The sequence below is a fragment of the Cupressus sempervirens genome, chromosome 4 (genome assembly GCF_028749045.1).
Source record: "Cupressus sempervirens isolate cs-2001-9-10 chromosome 4, ASM2874904v1, whole genome shotgun sequence".
NCBI lineage: Eukaryota > Viridiplantae > Streptophyta > Pinopsida > Cupressales > Cupressaceae > Cupressus > Cupressus sempervirens.
Window position 1 is genome coordinate 787,690,796 of NC_143121.1, and position 26,424 is coordinate 787,717,219.

At 37.9% G+C, this 26,424-nt stretch overlaps 1 protein-coding gene across 5 annotated transcripts in view; it reads left to right on the plus strand.

Annotated features, from left to right (window-relative positions):
* The window catches only part of LOC149563759 (citrate synthase, mitochondrial-like), a 208,256-nt gene that overhangs the window by 144,869 nt on the left and 36,963 nt on the right, over nucleotides 1-26,424 (plus strand). For all 5 annotated transcript variants that reach the window (XM_089826893.1, XM_089826891.1, XM_089826895.1 and 2 more), the window contains 5 exons: nucleotides 11,433-11,482; nucleotides 11,564-11,641; nucleotides 11,886-12,014; nucleotides 12,191-12,233; nucleotides 14,329-14,415. In XM_089826893.1, coding sequence (XP_089683019.1) covers nucleotides 11,433-11,482; nucleotides 11,564-11,641; nucleotides 11,886-12,014; nucleotides 12,191-12,233; nucleotides 14,329-14,415 — 387 coding nt within the window. The remainder of the gene's footprint in view (nucleotides 1-11,432; nucleotides 11,483-11,563; nucleotides 11,642-11,885; nucleotides 12,015-12,190; nucleotides 12,234-14,328; nucleotides 14,416-26,424) is intronic.

Here is a 26,424-nt window from a genome sequence, read left to right on the forward strand (position 1 = left end):
TGCAATATTCGTGAGAGCGGATCAGAGCTGAGGCATTGTAAGAAGCAAATCATTTATCTTGACTGGTACCTCTGTTTGCAAAATTTGCCGTACGATGTTTTGTTCTACACAGTTCCGTATGGAGGTAACAGGCGTGTCCTTCAGGTGTGCCATTTCTACCTATGTTGCTTTCTGGATCTCTGCCCGTGCTTCCTCCAGTCTCTTCTTTCATTCCGCCGGGTCAGGGTACACTATTGCTTGCTGCCGCGTGATGGCCAGAACCTCTTCTTCGTCTGTCCCGACGGTGATCAAGTTTACTCTCGACTTTGGACACCTAGCATCTTCATGATCACTAGTTCTACACTATCTGCATAACAACTTCGGTGTGTTCGCCGTTGTACACTCTCGGGCAAAGTGACCCCATAGATTGCATGCGTGGTATTGAACTATCGGTTGGCCATTGGCATCGTACTGGATTCGACTCCTCCCGCCATTATTGTTGTTGTTTTGACCGCGTTGATTGTTTCTATATCCTCCCGATGTGGCACCTTCCGTACTGGTGTTCCCTTTCCCTCCTGACGGGGATGTTTCTTGTGTTAGGAACATTTGCTGCGGTGTTCTTGTTTTCAAATTGAAAGGGCATTCCTTTACAGAGTGTCCCATAATCTGGCAAATCTCACAAAATTGATCTTTTTGGGCAGGATCCCTTCGTATGGCCTTCTTTCTTGCACTCCGTACACCACAGGTCATTGCCCTTAGTCTCCTTGTTCATGTTTTTGAACTCTTTCATCATCCGAAGCATGTCCTTCTAAAGAGAACGAACTTTCTTGCTGCTGCCTTCATTGTCGCTGCTATCTTCTCCTGAAGGCTCATCGTCATCTGAATCGGATGAGCTGGTCTTCTTCTTCTTTGTCTTCTGTTCACTTTCGAGGTTCAATGCTCAATTGTATGCTTCAGTATATGTCGATGGTGGCATGATCTTCATCTTTTTCCGCAGCTTCGGGTGAAGGCCTTCAATGAACCATCTTTTCTGGAGCCCATCTATCGGCTTATTCTCCATTTTACTGATTAAGTCCTTCAACCTCCTGGTGAAGACCCATACTGTTTCATTCTTCTTCTGCTTGGTATTGAATATCTCATTGTTGATCTCATTATCATTGCGTAATATTTGAAATTTTGCACAAAACTCCTTAATGTTATCCCAAGTGTTTAATTTCTGCAGATCTGTGTCAGTAAACCAATCAATTGCAACACCCCGTAGGGTGGCTGGAAACTATCGGACCCATTCGTTCGCATCTGTTATGCCATTTACTCTCTAGATGGTTTCACATGTTTTACAATGTCGAATGGGATCAGCTGCTTCATCACCATCAAATTTAGGCAACTTTTCTTTCAGACCTGCCATTATCACTGTATGTTGGGGGTTTTGTTGTGTACTTGCACTGTTCTGAACACCCGCGCTATCCTGAGCTCCCGCGCTGTTTTCGACTTCCGCGTTGTTTGGTGAACAAGAGGTTTCGTCCACCGAAGCTGTTTGTTCCGGAAGTATATCCTGGACGAAGAGGTAACTCCACGCTCGTGCTCCCTCGGCACTCCGAGCTGTGCGAGTTGATCTCCTTCCGTCGGGATTCTCTTCCTGTGGCATATGCAGGTTCAGAAACTCCTCCCTTGCTTCTTCCACCAAATCAAGCCGTTGTCAAGTCTCCTTCAACAATCCTTCCACGCTTCTGTTTTCGTCGGCAATCTTCTGGAATCTCCTTCGGCGCTCTGTCTGTTGAGCCAAAATTAAATTTTCCTGTGCAATGCGTATGTCATCTTTTTCCTTTAGCTTATTCTTATCTTTGCTCAACTGATTCGGCATTTAATTCATATCCGCCTGCTTGCGTACCAGGTCCATCGGGCAATGGCGCCAAATGTTTACTGTACTGGGTAAAGAAATCAACGCACAGACAATAGATATGAATAGCAGAACTTCTTATTATTATTCGCATATGCCAAACAATACATTATGCTTGAATCATGATTTACAATAATCCCGAAGGGTGTATAAATACTTTCCGAAGAACCTTCCCGAAGGTATCCGTCAACCACATACCATATGTTGGCTACAATAATATCTTCTTAAAAGGACCTGTCGGCTACATAACAAGAACCTTTCCGAAGGGACCCGTCGGCTAATACAAAAACTTTTTTGAAGGGACCCGTCGGCTACATACAAGAACCCTTTCAAAGGGCCCCGTCGGCTGATACACAATTTCTACCGATGACAAATGCGGGTGCTGAGAACAACACGGGGATGCAACAAGTACCACAAAATCAAAAGAAAGTAGCAATGGCAGGACCAAAGAAAAAATTGTTGAAGTTCAATGGTGATGGGACGACAGATCCAATCAAACACTGCAAGACATGTGAAACAATATGAACAAAAAATGGTGTAACGAATGAGGATGATTGGGTCCGACTATTCCCAGTGACCCAACGGGGTGTAGGAATTGATTGGTTTGCGGATGTCGATCCTCAAAAATTAATTACATGGGCAGACGTTAGGAAGGAGTTCATAGTAGAGTTTTGACTGCTAAGGGACGATAACGAAATTATAGTAGAAATATATAGTACAAAGTAGGGAAAGAATGAAATGATCCATGTATATGCAAGAAGGTTGAAAGAGTTGGTAGGGAAGATGGAGAGCCCATCGGTTGATGGATTAAAGAAACGATGGTTTCTTGAAGAGCTACGATCAGCTCTAAAGAAGAAAAGGAAGATTGTACCTCCAACATCGTATGCAGATTCGTATAATCAGGCGCTGGATTTGGAGAGTGAACAAAAAACAAGCAAGAAGAAAAAGCACAAATCGTCGGACTTAGACGATTCATTGTCCGAAAGTAGTAGTAGAGACGAAGAATCAAGTAAGAAAGTTCGAGCGTTGCAGAAGGATATGCTATGGATGATGAAGGAATTAAAAAATCTCAAAAAGAATGCTGACTCAGTAAAGGGGGAATTGTGGTGTACATATTGTAAGGAGGGCCACACAAAGGGCTCATGCTCGAAAAAACTGTATATATATGTAAAGTAAATATAAATAATAAAGAATGGAAAATTGGAAAAAAACAAAAGCGATGATAAGAGTAACTGAAGGTCATATAATATATCGAAAAAGTGCTAGAAGGAGATGACCATACCGTACGGTTTGATAAAAGGTGTATTGATTAAAACCATTGTATGGTCCTAGGAGTAAGGAATTCTGACTTTACGGGCACGTGTGGAGGAGAGTCTTGGCCGTATGGTCGTACAACAAAAGGGAGGTACTATATAAAGATCATATGAGGAGATAAGAAGGTAGTTCGTACGGTTATTAGAAGCTATAACGGAGTTGTACGACCTAACAAGAGAATAGCACAAGAAGAAGAGTTAATATTGTACGACAAACAAGGAAGGAGGACAGTAAAGAAAGGAGAAAAGTATCGTACGGCCCAGAAAGAACACCGTATAGTCTAGAAGGAGCATCGTACGACAATCATAAATAGGAAAGTAGATATCATATGGCCTGTATAGGCAAAACATGGGAACTCAATAATTTTTGCAATAAACATACCGTACTGTTTGCACGAAAATCACAAGTAGGAGAAAGGTGGCCATTAGTAGAGACCGTACAACCACCAAGGAGGCAGAGACCGTATTGCATAGGAGACAGTAAAAGGAGGAACAAGAACACCGTATGATAAAGGGAAGACAATCACTGTACTATAGTCCCATAGTCTTGGAAAGGTACCATATGATTAATCAGAAGCTTATAAATGATGGACAATTGCCCTACGGCTATTGCAGAAGCACTATATTGTGTGGTCGTACAACGTACGGAGTGAAGCTGTGATATAAGAAGAGGGACCACCATTCGACACATGCAGAAGATTATACACTGATTCACAAAAACCGTATGGATAGAGGGACATTAATAAAGTCATCGTATGGAGGCAATAAGCGAAGCAGGGTTGAATATATCAGAGTGAAGGCATAACATGGTAGGGTAGAGAGGCCGTGATAGAGCATTCAAGGAGCCATACTTTCCAGGGAAGCAAGAGCCGTATAGATGCCAATGAGAGTAGAAGAAAGTTAGAAATAACATTATATAGAGGGAGGTAACTGACCTAACAGATTTTTGTTTTTATTTCCAGGCAAAATTTTAAAAAGGTGATAGTTATGCTTTCAGCTGTCAAGAGAGTCTGGAAAAAGAAATTGGATGAGGATTCAGCGATAATTGCAGGTGTGAATAGGAATGTGAAGATGTTGCCATCCGAAGTCCGTGTAGCAGGAGGAACAAGTACAGGACCAAGCAAAAAGAAAGTGAAGCAACCAACACAGTTGGCTACGACGGATAATCCCATAGTGCAGAATGTTGCATTTGAAGGATTGAATGGTGCAGAATGCCGGAAGTTGTGGCAGGAGACACTTCATAACCATCTAGTAAAGGCTAGTATTCAGAAGGCACAGGTTGAATGGGTGATACAAATTCCTGTGTTTTATATTAGAGATAATGAAGGGTTTTTGCGCCTCATGATCGAAACGTATGATAGGTTCTCTTGAACCAATGTGTTTGCTTACCTTGGTTGCAACTTGTTGATATCATTCAAACTGGTGGACTTCACACGGGTATTTGGGATTTCTGGTCATGCACAAGGGGGAAGGAAAATAGATAGCAAACCAAAAAAGTTGAGCTAGGAGGTAAAGACACAATTGATACAGCTCGTATGTGGGGATCTGACACAGGTGGAGCAAGAAGCTCTCATGGACACATTGAGGGGTAGAGGAATAAAGAAATCCAATGTGCAGGAAGGTAACTAGCGTTGTTTGATGGATGTTGTGAAGAGTCGCCTCAAAGCTCTAGCTGCACTTCAGACATTTCATTTCCACAGGTGGCGATGATGAATGAGATTCTGCATGGTAGAGTGTACAAGTGGGTTGCATTGTTGGCAGAACGGATGTATGAATTCATGACATTACAGCACAAGACATTCTACATCCCGCATTATGCCATTGGCCTATTCTTGGAGGCAACAATGCGAATGACCCCAACGATGCATTGGAGGCCAAATTAGGACCACTCGCGCTAGGCAAACCCTTGATTATGCAGTGGAGACATCTTGATACACTTGGCACCAAGACCACAGTCGCACAGAAACGACCGAGACTAGACGGTGGGAATACTAACAGTGGTTGGGAGGAGACTTCTTCTGAGGAAAGTGGGACCAATGGGGAGGAGGAAGAGGATGAGGAAGTAGAAGTAGTTAAAACTACACTGTTGAGATTCCCATGGCTTGCACTTTCAACGATGACACACTTGGCTCCTATAGGTATACATGGCGTCCTGAGGTTTGGTTAGTTTAGGCAGGTAGTAGTGATGATGCTAGCTTCAGTTATGATTCAGCTTGCTGTGAAGGCACAAGCAGAGACACGAGCTATTCCTAAGGCATTACTAGAGGCACCAATGGAGACAATTGTTCCAGAGGTAACGATGGAACCTGCTCACGAGGTTTTACCAGATGTTGGGGTTGAGGTACTTGAACCTGATGCAGAGATGGACATTGAGGTAGAAGTATTGAAGATACCGACAGGCGAGGGTTTGAGGGCACCGAGTGTTGAATTGGATGTACTGGGTTCAGATTCAGTGGTTACGACATTATTAGCATTGCTTGAGCCCGATAGAGAGAGCAAAACCCAGAAGTTGAGCATGTACCTGAGTACGCGGTTCCACCGAACCCTAGTGCCTCGAGTGACATACTTGCATACACCTACGCAAGAAGTAGTTCCGAAGGAAGACCCTTTGTAGGCACAGGTGGAGGATCTGACATAGAATGAGGGATTGCCGCATAGCACTGTCGAGTGGATTGCGGAAGCAATAGAGAGGGCTATGGGTGTGCAATAGCAACCTCCAGTGCTCGGTTGCCTTTACAGTTTGTTTTGAGGAACAGGGATGGCCGAGTGTGGAGACTGCAAAAATGCAACAGAATTGGGCCACTATGAGAGATCCTGGTACGGAGAGCCGAGTAGAGGCTTTGACTTAGGAGATAGTGGAGATATACAGGGATGCATATTACACCCTTTAAGGAGCCAGGCAGATCAAGTAGTAGCAGAGAGGGCTCGGAGGAGTTAGCTACTAGGCTAGCCACGGAGAGGGCAGCTTGGGAATCCGAGAGGGCAGCCTTGTTAGCCAGACGGAGTTAGCTACAGAATATGGCAGCAAAAAAAGAACAGTTAGCAGCGGATAAGGAGCAGGTGGCAGATGAGAAAGAGAGAGAGCTAGGAGAGCTTGTTGGAATAAGGAAGTCAGCTTTGGAGCTTCAGTTGGAGGCTAAGGCCGAATTCAAAGTTCGGAAGGAACAAGTGTACAAGCTATGGGTAGAGTTGAACAAATCGAGGGCACGAATGACTACTACTCCAGGGACACATTCCTCTTCTTAGTAACAAAAATTGATGTAATTAGTTGTTCATTTTGAGTTTTGTTGTTTTGTCGTCCAAAGATGACTTTACTTTTTGGGGGGATGATGTTGTCAGTAAATTCTACATTGTAGCCGACAGGTAGAATTGTATCTGAAAGGGCGCATGATGGTTGAGTCACCCCTTCGGGAAAGTATATGTACACCGTCCGGAAGGGACTATTGAACATCATTGTAATGAGCATAATCATATTGTAAGCATTGAAGTGCATATTGCGTATATGAATAAAGTATCTGTTTTGTATTATATCTTACTGCACTACATGTGATAAGTATCCTTTTACCCTGTATGGTAAACAACTAGTCCGTACAGATATAAACAAAGACTACATAAGGGCATACCAAAAATCTGCAGACATGTATCATAAGGCCATATTGAGATAGCAGTGTAAATGTTGAAACATCACAGCCATCAAAACAAAATGGCATAAAACAGACCAGGAGAGGAAGAAACAACATAAATACTTATGTCTTTTTGAGGCATCCCTGGCCCATTTATCCAATAGTTACAAATTTTAAACTTCTAATTTTTGGTTTTGCCATCCTTGTTCAGTAATGAGCTCATCTTCTTCCGCTCGTGAAGAAAGTCCTTTAGTACTGATCATTCCACATGGGCCTCTGCCGTTCGTTCATCAATATTTGAGTTTGCACTCCAAATAATAAAAGGATGAACATCATCTTCATTTCCTTTGCAGTCCCTCCAGTCCCCTTCTTTGCACGTGAAATCCTTTGAAGGAATCGTCATGGCCGCAATTGCTGTTAAACCCAACAACCAGTTCTCAACACAGGTCTTCATTGCCCAGACCGTGTCCACCACCATTCTGAGCTTAGGTGTGCACATGAAAAACATAGAGACAATATCCACATTTACGTGTTTAAGGTGCTCAGTGTGCATGAATTCCTCACCTAAAATGAGGTCAATTATTTGCAATAATAGGGGATCATGTATCTTAAAAACCCCTTTGAACTTATTTTTCAGAGATATTGCTCAGAAAGACAAGTTGTTTTTTGCTAGTCAAAACAGTGAAGTTTGCCTCCATTGAAGCTTGCACAGACTACACAGCCGTTCCAAATACCTTTTCCCAGCGAGATTGTAGGAAATGAGAGAGTGAAATATATAGCTGAAACCATCTAGATACTTCCTGCCATACTCAAACACATGCTCATCCCATCACCTTGGGACCATATGCTAATTATTATCAGCGGGCAATGACAGTGTGTGGGGTGTCTTACCATTCTGCATTTCACAAGATCTGAGTAAATTCTTCCCTTAAAACGTCCTTCAAATCAGCCACATGCTTTGATAAAGTATCCGCCAGCTTGTTGCCATCTCTAAGGATGTGTGAAATTTAAAGTCTCTGAATGTATTTAAAATGGAGCATGTAGGTTTGATAAATTTGTTAATGTAGATTTGATAAATTTGTTAAGGGACCATGAAGGGGCTTCAGCATTCCATAGAATGTTGATAATTATCAATGAATTGCCTTCCAGATGGACTTTCTCAGCTGCAAGGCATTTGGTCATCTTAACATCAAACCAAGCTGCTTGGGCTTCTGTGGCATTGTTCGAGCCATCACACAATATTTTTGCTTCAGTGGCAATAATATTACCGGTATGATCACAGGCACAATTTCTGCTACTGAAGGTCTGTGGTTGCCTCCTGAGACACCGTTGTAGTTAAATTTTTAACCACTCCATACTTTGACTCTAGCCTCCTGCAGTATTAGATTTATGGTTTTACCCAATTAGGCCCATTAGCAGGTCAGGAAATTGGGAATTTGCTCGTAATGAATGGGATGAATTTTGTATGGTTCAGGGTGTTGTCTTAATATCTCTCTTGCTGTTGGGCGATGAGATTACATATATTACATGAGGGTTTTAGTTTGGTATTGAATTTACTAGCATAAAATCTCCTTAAAGGTCAGGGCAAGCTTTAGGTGTTGATAAGTTGAACTTGCAAGGTGTTTTTCAGAGTTTATAGTGGCTGCAAATCATCCTATATATGGTGTCTAGGGTGGAAGGAGAGTTTTAGAAGTTGAGAAGGTGATTTTTAGTGTATGGAGAGTGAAAATTGCCAACAGTCCAAGCAGCACAATGCTTAGGTACAGCACAGCCTATTTCTGGAATTTTAGGGTTGAAGTTGGCATCATAGCAGCCTCCTGGAGCTCTTGTTTCAGTCACTTGAAGACCTAATATTGTCACTGTTAATTTCTTCCAAATCTGCCTTTACATGAGGCGTGCGATTGACTGATCTGGCTTCCAATAATAGGTATTTTAATGTTGTAATGACTAAAAATAATTGGTTTGGATGTTGGAAAGGCATTTTCAGTTTTCGATGATGAATATTGTTATTTCCCAGACTATGAACATGATTATGAATTCATGAAATAATTCAGATCAGACTATTTTTAGCATTTAACTTATCTTGGTATGCTTTGTGGATCAAACTAATTGAATAGGGAAGAAAAAATAAATCAGGGTTGCACAGTTTAGGATTGTGTACCTTGGATGCTTGTTCACTGACTAGCCACATGTTTGTCTGGTAGTTATCTAGAGCTGGAAATCCAGTAATATACCTCCCATATCTAGAATACGAGCTAGAAGTTTGTTTTCCTGGAATAGTGTCTTACAACATCATATTGTCTTGATGTGTGTTGTTACAATATATATTAGTACTTTATTGAAAGACAGGTATCTGATTTTAACAGTTAAAAAACTCTAACTAATATTGTAATTGTTGTATGTTAAAGCATAACTGGCATTGACTTTTATCTGGATAATGTTAGTAACTGCATGTTCTCTCTACGATTGTAACCATATGATCACTTGTCCAAATGTCATTCAGCGATTGCATGGCCACTACTTTGTGTCATTGTTTACAGAGTCTTTAGTACTAGTAACCATACGGCATTGGAGAGGACCTTGAGTGGGCATGAGGGCCTTTCATCCTGATTCATTTTATGTGTATAATAGGTCAAAGAGGCAAAAATCTCCAGTAAATTATGATTGTTCAGAATTAATGCAATTTGGTAGCCTCCCTGAATTTTGACCTGCAGAAGGATTCTGTGAAAATTGTTGACCTGATTTTCAAAGACTTTTTCAGGCTTAAATTGAGTTTAAATCACTCAAAAATTGGATAAAATGCGAACCATAACAAAAAATTGAAAAATATAAACACTCACAAAACAGAAGAGAAAACCTGCAAAATAATTAGTTTTAGAGTTGTGGAATTCTTTGACTCATAGACTTGCTGTCTGGAAGTGAGGAAGACACATGATGTGACTTGCTATAATTCTATTTTCTCTGGTCCAATGAACAGCTCCTTCAGACTCTCTTTTTATTAATAGACATATGAAGTTATCTTAACATGCTTCTAATGCGTGCATTTTCGACCAATAATAAAAAGAGGGCTGGAGAACTGATGGTCAACGAGACTCATGGTTTCTCTCAGGGGTTGACAAATCACACACAAACAACTGGATACCCTTTGTTGTATAGATGGGTTTGGCAGCGTTTTGTTAAAACAAAGTCACTGTCATGACAACTTCACAAATCCTTGTAAAATGAGCAATCCTAGTTGTATAATCCTTATAATATGTTTTTCATGGAGAAGACTATATGCAATTGTTGACACATTAATCTTAGTTACCGATTCGTGAAGTGAGTCTGATTCGGGCATGTGAATCGGATCTGTGGATTCGTGTTTTTTTTCTCAATTATGATTTGTGAATATATATATATATATATATATACTAAAAAGTAAAAACTGAGAGAACTATACATTATTCTAAAACTAAATCATTTCAAAGTATGAATCCATGATTCTAAATCATTTCATAGTATGAATCTATGATTCTAGAATGAATCTATGGATCAAATCCATAATGATTATAAGAAAATAATCGAAAAAAAAAACTCTCAATTTTTTTTTTCAAAAAATAAAAATAAAAAATTCGGACAAATCTGGATCCAGCGTCTTGGGCATGAATCTGGTAACTAAAACATTTATCATATATATACGTAAAAGGATGTTATATATGCACATATAAATGTCATGATGATGCATAAAGAATATTTCACTATTGGCTAATAGTTAAAGAGTCTGCCATAATGTCATAAATTTTGCAGAAGGAAAATAAAGATTCTTTTTGATAATTTTGTAAATTAAAAAAAATGTAGAAGAGTAAAAGGAAATACAATATAAAATGTTTTAGATAAAAAGTAAAAATAGATGTTGTATTTAATTAGATTTCAGGAAGAATGAAATAATTAGAAGTAAATGTGTATTTTATTATTGATCAAAACGAGATAGATCTAACCGTAATAGACGGTTATCCATAGCCATGTGACATGGGTATTGCTACTGAATATAGACATTTACTCTTTTAGAAGCACACATTAGATCCTCACGTTATTGAACAAGCCAGGACAGGCTTTTACCCAGCGACCTCAGCATCAGCTATTTGCAGTAGAAGTCATTGGCTACATTTGAATTTTTGGAACTCTGGACTTTGCTTATATGTTGACTTTGTAAAGCTGTCAATCTAGTTATTATTTATGCACTGTGAAGTATGTTGTGTAATGCAATATAATCAGTGATATGAATCTGAACACCAAGAACTTTAGTCTCATTAATTCATGGGTTAAAATCTATATATATTTTTTTCTCTGTATCTCTATGCTATGAAAACTGCCATTATTTTTTCTTTTTAAAGTAGTTGTTGGTCTCTTTTTCTTCTGGCTTGCCTATATTTTCAGCAACAGTTTTTTCTGCTATGCAATAGATAATATGATTGATGAGTGATCCCATTCATTACCACATCAATGATTGATGAGTACCAATTACAATGAGCATTGTTTATGTCTAAGCTTGAACAAGCTAATAAGTGAATGTACTTTTTACGTCTATAAAATAGAATATTTTCTGTTTTTGTTTTCTAATGTTTCAAACCTGATATACAGGTTCAAAGTGAGTTCCAAAAGGCGTATGAAAAAGGAATTCCAAAGACAAAGTGAGTGCTTGGTGTATTAAGCAGCTTCATTGCATTTGATTTAAAACTAGTACCAGACAGCCTACTTATTCCTGTTTACAGGTATTGGGAACCAACATATGAGGATTCTTTAAATCTCATTGCACAAGTGCCTATTGTTGCTGCTTTTATATACCAAAGGTGATGATCATTAGTGACAAGCAGCATGTTTATTAAATGTAAAGGGAGGCATGTTAGTTAAATGACTCCTTATATTTAGATGATATGCATTTGATGGCCAGAGCTAACTTAGTATAATAGAAAATATTATGTTGATCAAAGTATCACCTAACACAGACAAGCCACATAAACTTTGTTATTAATGTTTCCTTAATTGTATTGTTGGTAATATTCTTCATATCCTTTCATATTGCTGTTTATGCAGGATTTTCAAAGGTGGGAAATTTATTCCTCCAGAAGGGTCCCTGGATTATGGTGCAAATTTTGCTCACATGCTTGGTTTTGATGATGAAAAAATGCACGAATTAATGAGATTGTATATTACTATTCACAGGTTTGTGTACTGCAAAAATACCTCATCATCTGTTTGGCTCTTCTATTACATTTATTGGCCACAAAATTTCTTTGAATAAGAGTATTCTATTCATTTATTTCAAATCAAATTATATTTTTGCAAAGCAATTTCTTTTACCATTTGTTACTGAAAACATGTATACTTTTGATTTATAGTGATCATGAAGGAGGGAACGTAAGCGCTCATACAGTTCGTTTGGTAAATACAATCTTCTCCCTTTTAAGAGATTTAAAAAATCTGTTTGTAGTGATGTGTATGAAGGCATTGAAGGGTATCATGCAAGCTTTGGTTTAAGTGCTGGGAGGTTTATGGAAAAGTTGTGTCTTGCAGTAATAGCTGATAAATGCATACAAATGGCTAAGATCTTTTCCCTTGGTGGCTTTTTCATTGATATTTTAAATTTTTACGTGTCGTTTAATTTGTTTATTTGAAATAATGTAAATAATGGTTGCAAGCTGAAGATAAAAACAACATTTCTCTCTTATACAGTTAAAATAGAACCTGCATTAGTACTAAGATTAACATACTAATATATCCAGATTTGCAAGTTTTAGATCTTTTTTGATGGACATTCTGCTGTACAACTGTTACTTTTTGCTAAGGTTACTCATATCTAAGACACACAGAAGGAAGTTTATGTTATCTTCATTAATCCCAATCCGTGTTCTTAAATGGCAAAGATTAGGGAATTCTCCACTCGTAGCCAGGGTAAAATTTCAAAAGCTGATATGTAGTCACCATCTTGTAGTGTCTGTTATCATTTGGACAACAGATACCACAAAATAAGGGACTTAAATTGTTTTGTATTGAGGGCCATTGAGCAAGGAGAGTTCATGGAAGCAATAAAACAATTTTTATGCTTTGTGATTAGCCTTCAATGATCTCGACATGATCAATAACTCAGTTGTTCAAATGGTTGAATTCCTTGCGGAATTCTGTTCAAAATCAATAACATCAAGTTCATCCAAACTGAACTTAAACGGAAACAATTGTGCCATTGAACTTGCCTTGAATATCAACAATGATCATTGTATATCAGAACATTGGTTATCTATAACAGAAAATATTTTTTTTGAGGATAATGATTGTTTTTCGGTTCAGGGCAATTTATAGCATAATGATCTTTCCGACAATTCCAACATCCACTTGCAGCAACTTTGGTTGGAACACGAATGTTGTTTTCCCTGATGTAGGGGTAGTTCCAGGAGATCATAATTTTTGATAAGAGTTTTTCGGCTGTAATTTCCTTTAGAGGAATGTCCTTTGATCATGCTAAATTTATTTAGAGAAATCTGTCTTATGAGGTGCCTTTGCACTTGATATGGCTGCATTCTTTTGTGGTCCTTATTATGCTTATAGTCTTGTATAGCCTTATTTCTTCAGCTACCTTTTTTCTCTCCTCTATAGGAATATTTAATAAGTAGCATTTCTCATGTTTACATTGTGTTTTTCACCTCTTTCAAACCTTGAACTTTTTGATGCTGGTTATTTCATTTTGCATGTACTAAACCTTGCTTAAGTTCAAGAGTACTTTGGGCAATTTCTGAGAGGCCATGGGGACTCCTGATTTGTCCAACAACTGTCTCATGGAGTCTGATGCTGGCCATAATCAGAGTATCAGAAATACCAATGCTTCATAATTCATGGAACAATAGCTGTTGCAGGATGCAGTCAATGACAACAAAAGAAAGACCAATGATTAGCCCTCCTAGTGATAGCACTAATTGTGAAAATGGAGTCGACTGTCTTCAATTCACATGCTTTCAAGAGCTTGAACTACAAGAGTGGTCTGAAAATGGTCTGCGATGTTGCGGTTGAGAGTGGTTTTGTAGTGCATGGCTACATAGGGGTAACTTTAATGACCGAGGTGAGGCTTTCCCCAAGAATTAGGGCTGATTGCACTTGGATATTGACTTTCAGACAGGCCAAATGAAGTTTAAAAAAAATTAGAAGAATTATTGAGTCCAATGTGATCTCCTAGCACTCAAGCTGGAATGTTGACAAATGGATAAGTTTCCAAGGATCAAGGTTATAACCTGTAGGTCTGTAAGAGTTGTTTTGGAAACTTATTTTATAGTAAGAGCAGTTCACCAAGATAAGAAGGTAAACTTTGTGAAACTAGGTTCCTTGCAAAAACAAAGGGATATCATTCATATGTAGTGCAAACTATGTAGTGTGTTGGTGATAGTAAAGTGATGCTCCTTCAAATATTATTTGTGCATTACTGATTAATATTTAGGTCTTATTTGTATCTATTTATTATTGACATTCTTCTTGATGAATTGGTTTCTAGGTTGGGAGTCCACTATCAGATCCATATCTTGCATTTGCAGCTGGTATGAATGGCTTAGCAGGGCCTCTGCATGGTTTAGCAAATCAGGTATTTAAAATATGCCTTATATTGCAATGAATATTGATGAAAATAGGATTATATTTTATATACTTAAGTGGCAAGGTATAAAAACATGTTCCATATTTGTTGAAACTAGATGAGAAGAGACATAATTCTTACTAACTAGTTCATTTCACGGATTTTGGAGGTTCATTTGTCTCTATTAGACTCTCTTTTATTTTCTGTATGGTAAAATAAAAATTGTATCAGTATTCATAAAAAAATAGGAATTAGTAATTTGTACAACCAGATGGGGAAATGGGAGGGAAACCTAGCTAAAACTTTCAGGGTATCATCTAGTGGACAACTAACTAGTAGGCTCAGGGTGTGTCAAATAACCAAGTCTCCTAATACAAATTTCTTCATTCTCTGTTGATTTCAAAGGGAATGTGATATAGCCATTGTCTGTAGTTTGAGGATAATTGGATGGGTTGTCAATTCTTAGTGTGCATGCACTTAGGTAGTCATGCACCACCATGGGGTGTTATCTAATGTTCACTGTAGTGAGCCGATTTGACTATCTAAAATCTAGGTAGTTTTTAAAAAAAATTCCTACTATGTATGCGAAGTTGGAAAATGTTGGGAATGAACTTGGTGAAGTTGTGGCAATCCCATTTCTCGATGTGCATCCATTTTTAAGGAGTTTAACCCAGTAAACTCCTCTTTCACATACATTTAATTGGATGCATATTTCTTAATTGCTTTCCAACTTGCACAAGAAATCTGAAAAGTTGAATGAGAGAGGTAAGCTTGATGAGTCTCAAATGCAGCCCCAAGTGCAGTTGAGGGATTAACCTGCACCTATTTTGAAATCAAAATGATCACTCCTCGGTGAGACAACAAACCAGCCCACCAAAATCAGAGCCTTTATTGATACCTTCAAATCAAATTATGAAGTCTTTGCTCCTTATTAGTTCTTCAGTTTTCAATGATCGCACATTGACTAGAGTTTAATAAAAATAATGCTTTAAATAAGTCACAATATACTTAATATTAAGATCTCAGATAAGTTAAGATAAGATAAATTTATTAATGTTCGGCAAGAGACGAGGGACTGGAAGTACAACAGGGCAACAACAAACAGAGGAAGCACCAAACAGTGTCCGCAGAAAGAACACGCAACAAAGCAAAGAAAGCAAAGTGCCAAGACAAGTAAAGACTAAACACTCCCCACAAATGAGAAATAATCGAGAACACACATGAGAAAGCCACTGAATAATATATTGCTCGTACACCAGAGACACAAAAAACAATACAATGACAATCTGAACTCTTACTTATATAGAATCTCATATCTCTATCATGGCCCTGACAACTATGAAACAAGAGAACAACTACAATAGTCACGATATCACATTCCACTATATCCTTTGATCATCTGATAATAGTATATAGATGATGCAGAAAAACCTTACACAATTTCCTTATTTTCTTGCTAGTTGCAATGCCCTTCCAAAAACTGTTTGCATTTACAGAAATGATCTTCAAACCACAAATTGATATGTAACAACTATCCAAGCTGAAGCGAAACCATCAATGCACTTAACAGCTGTGACAAATGATATAATATGGCAACAATAAAAATACTTTACAGAGTCATAATAGTCACGGATGACATGAAGGAAAACTGCCGCCGCATCATAGTCAAGACAAACCACATACTTGATGCGAACACATCATGAGAATTTGCATGTAAGGGTGAGTTAGCATAGATGCTCTAATCACAAAAGAAATACTGAAGTTGTGAGAAGACAACTATAGAAGAGCAGATGCTCAACAATTATGACAATAAGAGGACACAATGTCAAGGAAAATAGTATAGAGGGAAAATAAACTCTAACAGAAGATATGCAGCACTAGAAGATGAAAGATACTGAACAAAGAATATTAAAATTAGTGGAAGATCTATCATGCAGCTACCAAACCTCAACACTCCCTCTTAGCAAGAGAGAGAGATATTCATAATTTCATCTCGTGACAAGTACACAGCTGCAACCAAGAATAATGTCAATACAAAATCTCATCATTATTTTTTTTCTCAATAAAATTGTTATCTCAACATAACAATATTCACCATAGCCACTTCTAGAGGGCAAATCAGAAAAAAAACATAGAAACAAAGTCACAGAGTCACATGCATGACTTCCACTATGGCTACTCCCAGAGGGTGGATCCACAATAGTTACTCTGAGAGTGTGGAACAAGGGATTTCACCTCAAACTTCTCTTGCAAAGAACTCAGTAACAAGGGATTTCACCTCAAACTTTTCTTGCAAAGAACTCAGTAACAAGGGATTGCACCTCAAACTTCTCTCTCAGAGAAGAACTCATTAAAAAGAGATTGCACCTCAAGCTTCTCTCATGACTAAGTACTTATTAACAAGGGATTGGACCTCGAACCTCTCTCACAGAGAAGAAATCATTAACCATATGAAATGAATCACTGAGGTTAAGACTTTTTCTCAGCAAGAGCATCATTCTCCACAATACCAAGCTTATCCAAAAGTAGAAAGACTTCACCCTTGGAAGTGACTTGGCTAGAATGTCCATAGTCATCTCTTCTGTAGAAATGTACTAGAGCTCAATTGTATTCCTTTTTACCATATCCCTTAAATATTGATATTTAATTTCCACGTCTTGTATAGTTATGAAAGAATAGATTAATTGAAAGCTTCATACAACTTTGATTATCACACATAATCACTATAGGTTCCAAAGGTTGCCCAAATAAACTTGCAAGTAATTTACGAAGCCATGCAACTTCTCTTGCAACCACACATGTTGCAACATACTCTAATTCAGCTGTCCTCTGAGCTACACATGACTGTTTCCTATTGCACCAGGAAATTGTAGTTGAACCTCAGCTGACAACATCTCGAAGTACTCTTCTTGTTAGGCACACACCTTGCCCAATCTAAATCAGAGAACCCCTACGAGTTCAACTCTACATATGAAGAATATATCAAGTCATATACCAGTATACCATGAACATATCTCTGTTTGGGTGTTATAAGATCTTTTTTTGGCTCACACATGAATTGACTCAATGTATTAACTACATAACATATATCAGGCCTTGTGCTAACCAAATACATCACAGAGCCAATTAACTGTATGTACATAGTAGGATCAACTAAAAATCACGTGGCTGCATCATGCAACTTTTTCAGATTTGTCTCCATAGGAGTCACGATACGCTTACACTCTAACATGCCAAATCTTTTCAAAAATATCAATTGCATATTTACCTTGACTTAATATGATTTCATTGGATCTTTGCTATACCTAAAGCCCAAGGAAATGGTGTAGTAAACCAAGATCGTTCATTTCAAAGTTGCTTGTGAACATAAAAGGTACTGCAAGCTGCTGAATAAAGGTAGTTATTTTGCTAAGTCAGTAAATGGCTTCATCTAAAATGTTGCATTGTTGGCTAGTTTTAATTAGGTAGAATTTCTTTGTTTTTAATAAGTGCCCTTACACAAGCTTTTAAGTTGGTAAATGGCTTCATCTAAAATGTTGCATTGTTGGCTCCTTTTAATTAGGTAGAATTTCCTTGTTTTTAGTAAGTGCACTTACACAAGTTTTTAATAACTAGGTTTGCTTTGCGTTAGTCATGCTATCCCTTTTGAGTTGTTTTGTTTTTGGTTGCCTTACTCTATAGCCCAATGGAGTAGATGAAGGCACTTAGAGTTTTGGATTCTGCATCCCTCATTGTTTCTAGGAACAATGGGGTCCTCAATTTATCACAAAATTTAGGCAACCCTACGCATTTTTCTCATGAATTCGTAGGTATAGCCTCTTTGTTTCAGCGTATTGGTAAAATGTCATTAAGGCAATTCGTTATCCCTGAATTGTACTCTATGTATCTTTTTTTGTGCATTGTATTTCAAGGTTTCTGTCAAGTTTAATCCCTAATGTTTGCAAGAAAGATTTTTTCTTTTGTGATTGCAGACACTCGATTTTTGGTGAGCTCTCTCGACTCTTGTGTGTTTTTCTTCTTGTTATAAATAGTTTAGAGTCTTATTTTTGTCTTAAGATAATAGCCTTTGCAATGCTACTCGTTTTGAGCTAACTTATGCCTCAAACGGAGTTGCCTAGCTCAAGTTATAAAGGAAAAGGTGGGGTTTTTCAGGGTGATAACACATCGTGATTAGTGTTTTTTTTAAGTGTGTTTTTTATTGACAATTGCACAAAGTAAAATCATATTTAATATTTGAAGTGGATTTTGACACCCATATTAAAATTTTAGCTCGTTCTGAGTTGATTTGACCATAGTTTTAAATGTTTTATGAAAATTAGCCCTTTTAATCTATTTTTATATTACTCCATTGAAAACTTTAGTGATTTATTAAATTTAATTACATGAGACATTTAAAATGCATAAAGGTGGGGAATTTGAACCCAAAAGCACGTCTTTCAAATAACATGTGTATTTGCATCTCAAAAACCAATCAATACTTCGCTAGAGGCATTTTGATACGTTACAACATATGGTGGAGTTGTTGAAGAGAAAAGAACACACTTTTCTATTCTTAAAACACATTATTACTTATATTAACACTAGGCTCATAATGGTGGGGAATTTAAAGGCTTTTGCCTTCTAATAGCACGTCTTTACTTTCATTTGTGCTAAAAATTCATAAAATGGAGATTTTGGGGAGCAAAAACGTGTTTTGAGCACTAGAAAGTGCATCTTTACTCACTTTTACATGCATTTTTTTATGCAAGCATAAGTGGCTATTTTAAGCCCAAAAGCACATATTTTCGACTTGCAAAAACCTACTTTTTTTGGGCATATTTGAGAGAAACTGGATTTTGCAGCAAAGAATCACTCATATCTTCGTCAATATTTATGGATTTTGAAGATTTGGCGATGTGTATTCTAGAATTAGTAGGCTTAACTTTTTAATATTCAAAAAATGCAACTATTGACACGAATACACATTAGTGGGAAATGTTCAAAGTATATGAGAAGAAAATTATAAGTTGAATTTATTTGAAATAATTTTAGTAAATTTGTATATATCATTTATCATTAATACTAAAAATAAATCAATATCTAGTATTTCCACCTAAAGATTAGAAATCTAAATTTGGGTGATTAAGATTCTTTATAGTAGAGAAACATTTTTTAAATGATATTAACAATATGCAACTTTGACTCACATTCTATTTGGAAAGGAAAATGAAAAAATCTTCTTAATTTATCATTCCAACCAAATAATTTTTTCTAGAATTAAAAAAACATATCTAGAATCATATCCAAATGCAAATAATTTTTTATAGTTGTAAATAAAATAAATATTTATATTAAAAACATACTAACATTTTTAGAATAATATTTCAAAATACTGAAATATGTATAGTATATTCAAAAGTTAAGATTTTCTATTCTATATTAATTATTAAATTTAATGAGTCTTTTTTTGATTGATAATGGGCCGAAGCCTAGATTAATTATTATTATTTATTGTAATTAATTATTACTATGTGTTTAGTTCAAGTAGGTTTGAACCCAAGACCTCTCACATGAGAGGCTCACAAATTACCTTTGTGTTGTAGGCTCGTGCCTAAATTTAATGAAATTTTTAACTAAATAAAAATAACTGAAAAAAGCTTCTAAAATATATTAAAATTCCATTTTCTTGGGTAATCATTTTTGTTCTAGTGGGATAATATTATTAGGTAGATTACAGAAAACTTTGCTCTCTCTTTTTCGAACATATTGTTAAAATACACTTTCTGGTAAATAATAATAACAATTAATACCATTTACTAACATTTATGTTTCTTCAGTATGATAGTAGAAGACACTTAATCCTATTTTACATGTATTTGTGTAAGTGTTTGCAAATCATATTATTTAGTTGTATCTATTCAAAATAAAATGTCTCATTTCTTTGATCTATGATTTGTAATTAATTGAAATACCATTTTTAAGTTATACATTTAATTGTTAAAATTGATTTAATTGAAATTCATAGTATATTAGCAAATTCATCTTATTCTAAAACATTTAGTTTTTTGTACTTATTCTCTATATTATATTCATTTTAAATATATTGTTTATTTTTAAAAATTAGTAAGAAATATTTCTCATTTTGTATTTAGTATTTATCTTAGATTTAATTTATTATGGTATATTAATCTTTACATTCTATCTATTTTAATATTTTGTACATAGTTTTCAATTTCAAATTAAAACTTGCATCTAATAAAATCGATTTTGTGAAAAAATGGCAATAAATATCTGTTCAACATCCGAAAAATAAATAAATTAAATTATTATTAATAATAAACAATAAGTAAATTCATACTGCTTTTAGTAACGAATCAAACATATCAATAATTGATAAATTTTCGGTAAGTGAATTTTTAAAGAAAATTAAAATAATCCGAATAAAAAAATTAAAACAATATTTTTGATGAATAGTCCATTTCTATTAATATATAATATACTAGTTACAATTCACAAAAAAGGATCAGGGGATACAAGATCACCCCGCGAGAGTTCACACAGTTGACGCCAGTATCAACAACTATTCAAAAAAAAGCATTAAGCAACCCCTCAGACTGCCAAAGTAGTGCCAACTGAGTGGGGTGGTTCATCGTGATCATGGAAACCCCAGTCATCCCTGGGATTGGCAGGTGGACTGGGAACAGTCCAGCCATCGGTAGTATCATCAGGGGCCTGGTCTCCATCCTTTTTACCAACTCGCGGGGGTGAAACAGCCAACTCCAAGCGAAAAGGCCATTTGCCAGAAACAACACGAGGAGGACCATGAGGGGGAGCCAATGGACCTAGGGACCACCTAGAGCCACGACGAGGCGGAGAAGCCAAGCGGCGACGCCAACCACCATCGCCACCACTAGGAGAGCCATGGCGGGAAGCTTGGGAGCGTGGCATGTGAGAGCGGCGGGCAGATGAGCTGCGCCCCTAGTGGCGGCCCCTTGGCGGAGTGTGATCTGCCGAGATGTTAGGAGGCACTCTGGCAACCATACAAGGAGCATTACCCCAATGATCAAGTATCTCTTGAAAGTGGGCCACCTCCAAAGCCTCCTTATTGGCTTGGACTTGAATCTGCATCATTACATAGTTACAAATGCATGCTTTAGTGTACATAGCAACATTTATGTCAAGAAAACTGTGAGTGAAAAGAATAACATTCCTATCTTTCCACAAAGTAAACAAAATGTCCATCTTGAAGGTATGCCAGATTTGGGTAAATTGCCTAGGGAACTTGGGGGCCAACAGAACCATATGCCAGGAAAAAGGTTCTGGCCGAAACAACTTAAAGAAATCATGAATCCAGTGCCAATAGTTTTGGGCACATCTACAGAACCAAAAAAAATGCAAAAATGACTCTGGCTGCCCACAAAATAGACATCGAGGATCCGAAACCCCAATATGCTTGAGCCGAGGCCCAAGGGGAAGAACTTGAAACAATAGGCACCAAGCAAAATGGGCAATCTTGGGCTCTGTAATGGCACTCCATATAGTGTCGAAACATTTTCTCCACTGAGAAAGGGAAGATTGCATATGGTAGTGTTGGTTGAGGGTATCCACCATCGGCAAATGGGGAGAAAGCCATCGATACCCCGAACTCGGTTTGTAGCTAGTGAAGGGAGTGGTAGGATACTACTTCCAGTTTGTCCAGCAAGGTCGAACAGACTGAATACCCACCTTGTGAATTAAGTAATCTGCAACTGCAAAAAACAACATATCAAAAGTTTGCTGATCTAAACGGGCAAGATGGAACTGGACTTGCATATCTTCCCAAGATCTGAGACTCATAGAGACCTTGGAGGTCCTTAGGTGTCTTGATGCCACATTTGAAAAAACGCAGAGCACTAGCACCTTGAGTCTTGGCCAAAGGAACACCCTGGATGGAAACAATGGAGACCACCAAATGTTCTGTCGATTCAAAGAGAGCCCATCACGGAACCCATCACCAAACCAACAAAGCCAAGGCTTGACAACTTCCCAAGCTTTCCATATGCTCTTGACAACAAAAGAGCCCTGTATGTGCATAGGTTCTTGCATGATGAGAAGGGTTTGAAAGCCAATCCCCTTCCATGCAAGCCTATTAACAGGAAACCCAAAAGAAATGCAATGCCGAACCAACACTTTCCAAGCTTCATCTCTAGTAAGGGCATGCGTAATCCATTTGGCACAAAGAGCGAGGCCGTGCTTCTGTGTCGAAAGAAGGCCAAGGCCTCCAGACTCTTTAGAGAGACAACAAAACTCCCAAGCCAATCTGTGAAAGCCATGATGGTCAAAACTAGAAGCCCAAAGAAAGTCACAGAGCAATTGCTCTAATTTCAAATAAGAGGCTTTGGAAAGAGCCCAACAGAAAGAATAATAAACATGTGTAGTCGCCAGGACCTTTGAACGAATCTGAAATTTCCCCACAAGAGGAAGGGGTTTAGTAAGCCAATAGTCAAACTTCTTTTCAATTTTAACAAGCATAGCGTTCCACAAATCAACTAGCAAAGCTTGAAATGCAAAGGGAATGCCTAGAAAGCGAAAGATCTCCCCGTGAGTGACCCATTTTCATTCGAAGTGGTCAAGCCATGGTGGAGCTGGAAGAAAAGATTGCCTATAACAGAGCATTTTGTGCCATTGAATAGTAGAACCAGAGGCTTGATAAAAGGTGTCCAGGCATTGTAAGGCATTAGTGATGTTCTCCTCATCCTCCAAAAGAGTGAGAAAGGAATCATCAGCAAAGTGCCCATTGACCAGTTGAGAAGAGGAATTTGGCAAGGAAATGCCATGAACCAAACCAGAAGAAATGGAGTGGACTAGCAAGTAACCAATCCCTTCAACAACAAGAACATATAAAGCCGGTGCCAGAGAGCAACCCTGCCAGATGGAGCGAAAGAGCCCAAAGGCTTTAGATTGAGAGCTATTGATAGTAATACAAGCATTAGCATCTCCACAAATTGAAGAAAATTGGGACTGAAACCAAGAGCTTGAAGCATAGCCAAGATGAAAGGCCATTCAATTTGATCATAAGCTTTAGCAAAATCAATTTTCAGAAACACAGATGACTGATTGGATTTGCGAGCCCACTCTACACCTTCCCAGACAACAATGATGTTGTCAAGAATATATCTAGACTTAATAAAGCCAGTTTGTTCTGGCTGGACAATTAAAGGTAGGAGATGGCGAATTTTAAGAGAAATTGCCTTAGCAATAATCTTATAAAACACATTAAGCAAAGTGATGGGCTGCCAGTTACAGATATCCTCAGGATTGCCAGCTTTAGGTATGAATTTGATGTTTCCTTTGTTGATAATAGCTCTTAGACTCTTAGAATGATAGGCTTCAAGATAAACTTTGTGTAGGTCGGGACCAATAGACTCCCAAAGGTGTTTGTAAAATTCGCGGGGAAACCCATCACACCCGAGGGATTTGTCATCGGCCATGGAAAAGACCACCTCCTTGAGGTCTTGGATGGTGAGAAGTTGCTCACAGAAAGCAAATTGGTCGACCGCTAGGTGGTTTGGAGTAACAAAAATACATTTTCTAAGGGCTTCCTCCCGAGCAACCAAATTTCCTTGCGAAGCAAAAACATTTTCATATTGGTGAACAAAAGCTTGCAAGATGTCAGGGAGACTGGAGAGAACAAAACTGCTCCATTTGATCTTTTTAATCCCAAAATTGGTATGATGGGCTCTAAGAGCCTGGAAGAATTCTTTAGAAGCCTTATCGCCAACCTCCAACCAATGGAGGTGAGCTTTGATTTGGGCCCCTCGAGTAGCATAATTATCCACAATCTGTTTGTCATGACGAAGCTTGGCAAGATGGATTTGTAAATCAACATCAAAAGGGTTAAGGGTGAGCTTCAAAAGCTTTCTTGAGAGCCGTAGTAGTGGATTCAGAAGACCATCGTCTGAAAATCGCCAACTGCTACCCGTAGATGCGCAGGAATAGTAGTTCTGGTAACGACATCATTCCACTTTGAATCCAACTTATCTGAGAATGCGGGCATGGCTCCAAATTCTAGACACGTAGTATATGAGCAATAGTGGAAGCATGCGTCAGCACAGACGTATTAAGGAAAAATTGTGTCCTGATAGCACGCTGGACAACTGTGTGCGAAGAAATGGTAAAATAAATGGGATAGTGGTTTGATAACGTCACATATGGCAGATGAATGACAGGTAAATCTCGATCCTCAGAAAAGGAGAAAAAAGATTGTGCAATAATCATGGCACAATTGAGACGTTTTAAAATGTGGTCAGAGCCAGCCCGAAAGTTAGACCAAGTGTGCTAGACTCCACTATGCTGGCAGTGGTTAGTATTGGGATCATCAAGGCCCAATTTATTACACTTGTAGTACAAGGCTTCCCTTTCCCCAACTGTCCAGGGGAAAGGCAAAATGGCATCTTTGTCAGAGGCCAACTCAACCATATTGAAATCACCACACATAATCCAAGTAGCTAGAGGCAAGTTGTCAGCCATCTAGCCCCACAATTGAGATCTTTCAACAACATCATTGGAAGCATAAACATTAACTACTCCAAAGGAATGATTGTTGATACAAAGAAAAAGCTAGATTATTTTGTGCATGGGGTCAGATTCATGGAAAATAATAGCAGAATGAAGACGAGGTGACATAAGAGTAATTACACCACATCTGCCAATTTCGTGCTGAGAAGAAAACATAATGCCATCCCGCCAAATGATGCGACATGCAGAGGAAAGCATGAAACCATAAATTTTAACCTCTTATATGCAAAGAAAATCTAAATTACCATGTCTATGAGGGGTATCCTTGACATAGTACTTTTTGGAGAGGTCTATAAGACATTGCACATTCCATGATAAAAAATTCATGAAAACTCTTCCATATCTTCCTCGTCCTCGAGAGAGGAGTAACTATTTTGCAAGAAAGTTGAAACTTGGTTGAAGCTAGAAGGAAACTCCTCTGGATTGATAGCTTGTCGTTTCTCCTCTGGATTCTCAGTACGTCTAGGAGGACTGCGAGAATACTACACATTCTAAGTCACAATGGAGGATTCAGCAAACGGAGTGCGAACCACAACAGAAGTGGTAGCCCTTGCGTCCACCTTGATCCCTTGTGAACTACCAGGATTTAAAAGCTGAGAAACAACAAGGTTTGATTCTGGAAAACTGTCATCGACCCTACGATGGTTGGGGTTTGCACTCCTGTTGAAATAGGAGGAACCAAAACGACAACCGCATATGATCGTTTAGGAGTTGAGGGAGTCTTGCCCTTGCACCCAACAGTAGTCCATTCTTCTTTTTGTTTCCCTTTTGCTGGTTTGGTAGGGGCCTTCTTAGGTAGGGGTTTAACCTTGGGCACAACCAAAGGGTAATCCCTAATCTTGTGTTCCGTTGATTGGCACCTATAACAGGTGTTAGGCAATGTTCAAATAGAGCACCTTCTGATAGAAGGATTAAGAATCATTCTACATCTCCACATAATCCTTGAGATCCTTGGAGAGATCAACCTCAATGCACACGCGTTTCTGAGGACAAGCATTGAAAATCTTTTCATGTTCCTTGGTAATAACTTTGCCAAGAGTATTGGCAATGGACTCAATAAAAGGCCAACATGGCAAGGGTAAACCCGGGAACTCAACCCACACAAGAACTGTAATAAATGAATTATCATAACGAAATAAAGAACTAATATCTGGTTTTACATAGAAATGAAAGAGTTTTGTTCAACCAACTTTTGAAACAAAACATTTTCTAATCCTTTTCATGAGATGTTAACTGATTTAACTACGAACGATTAACTGAGATAATCATTCAACTGAAATAACTGAAATAATGATTAAATGAAGTAACTAAAATAAGAATTTCCTATCTTCAGTTGCATTAGTAAAGTAAATACATGATTAGTTTCAAGAGGAATATAAATGTATATTAGGAAAGGAAAGAAGAAACATACAAGAAATAACTGGCATGTCTTTAATTAGTTGTCCAAGCCTCAAATTCCAATAAGAGGAGAAGCATTAACTT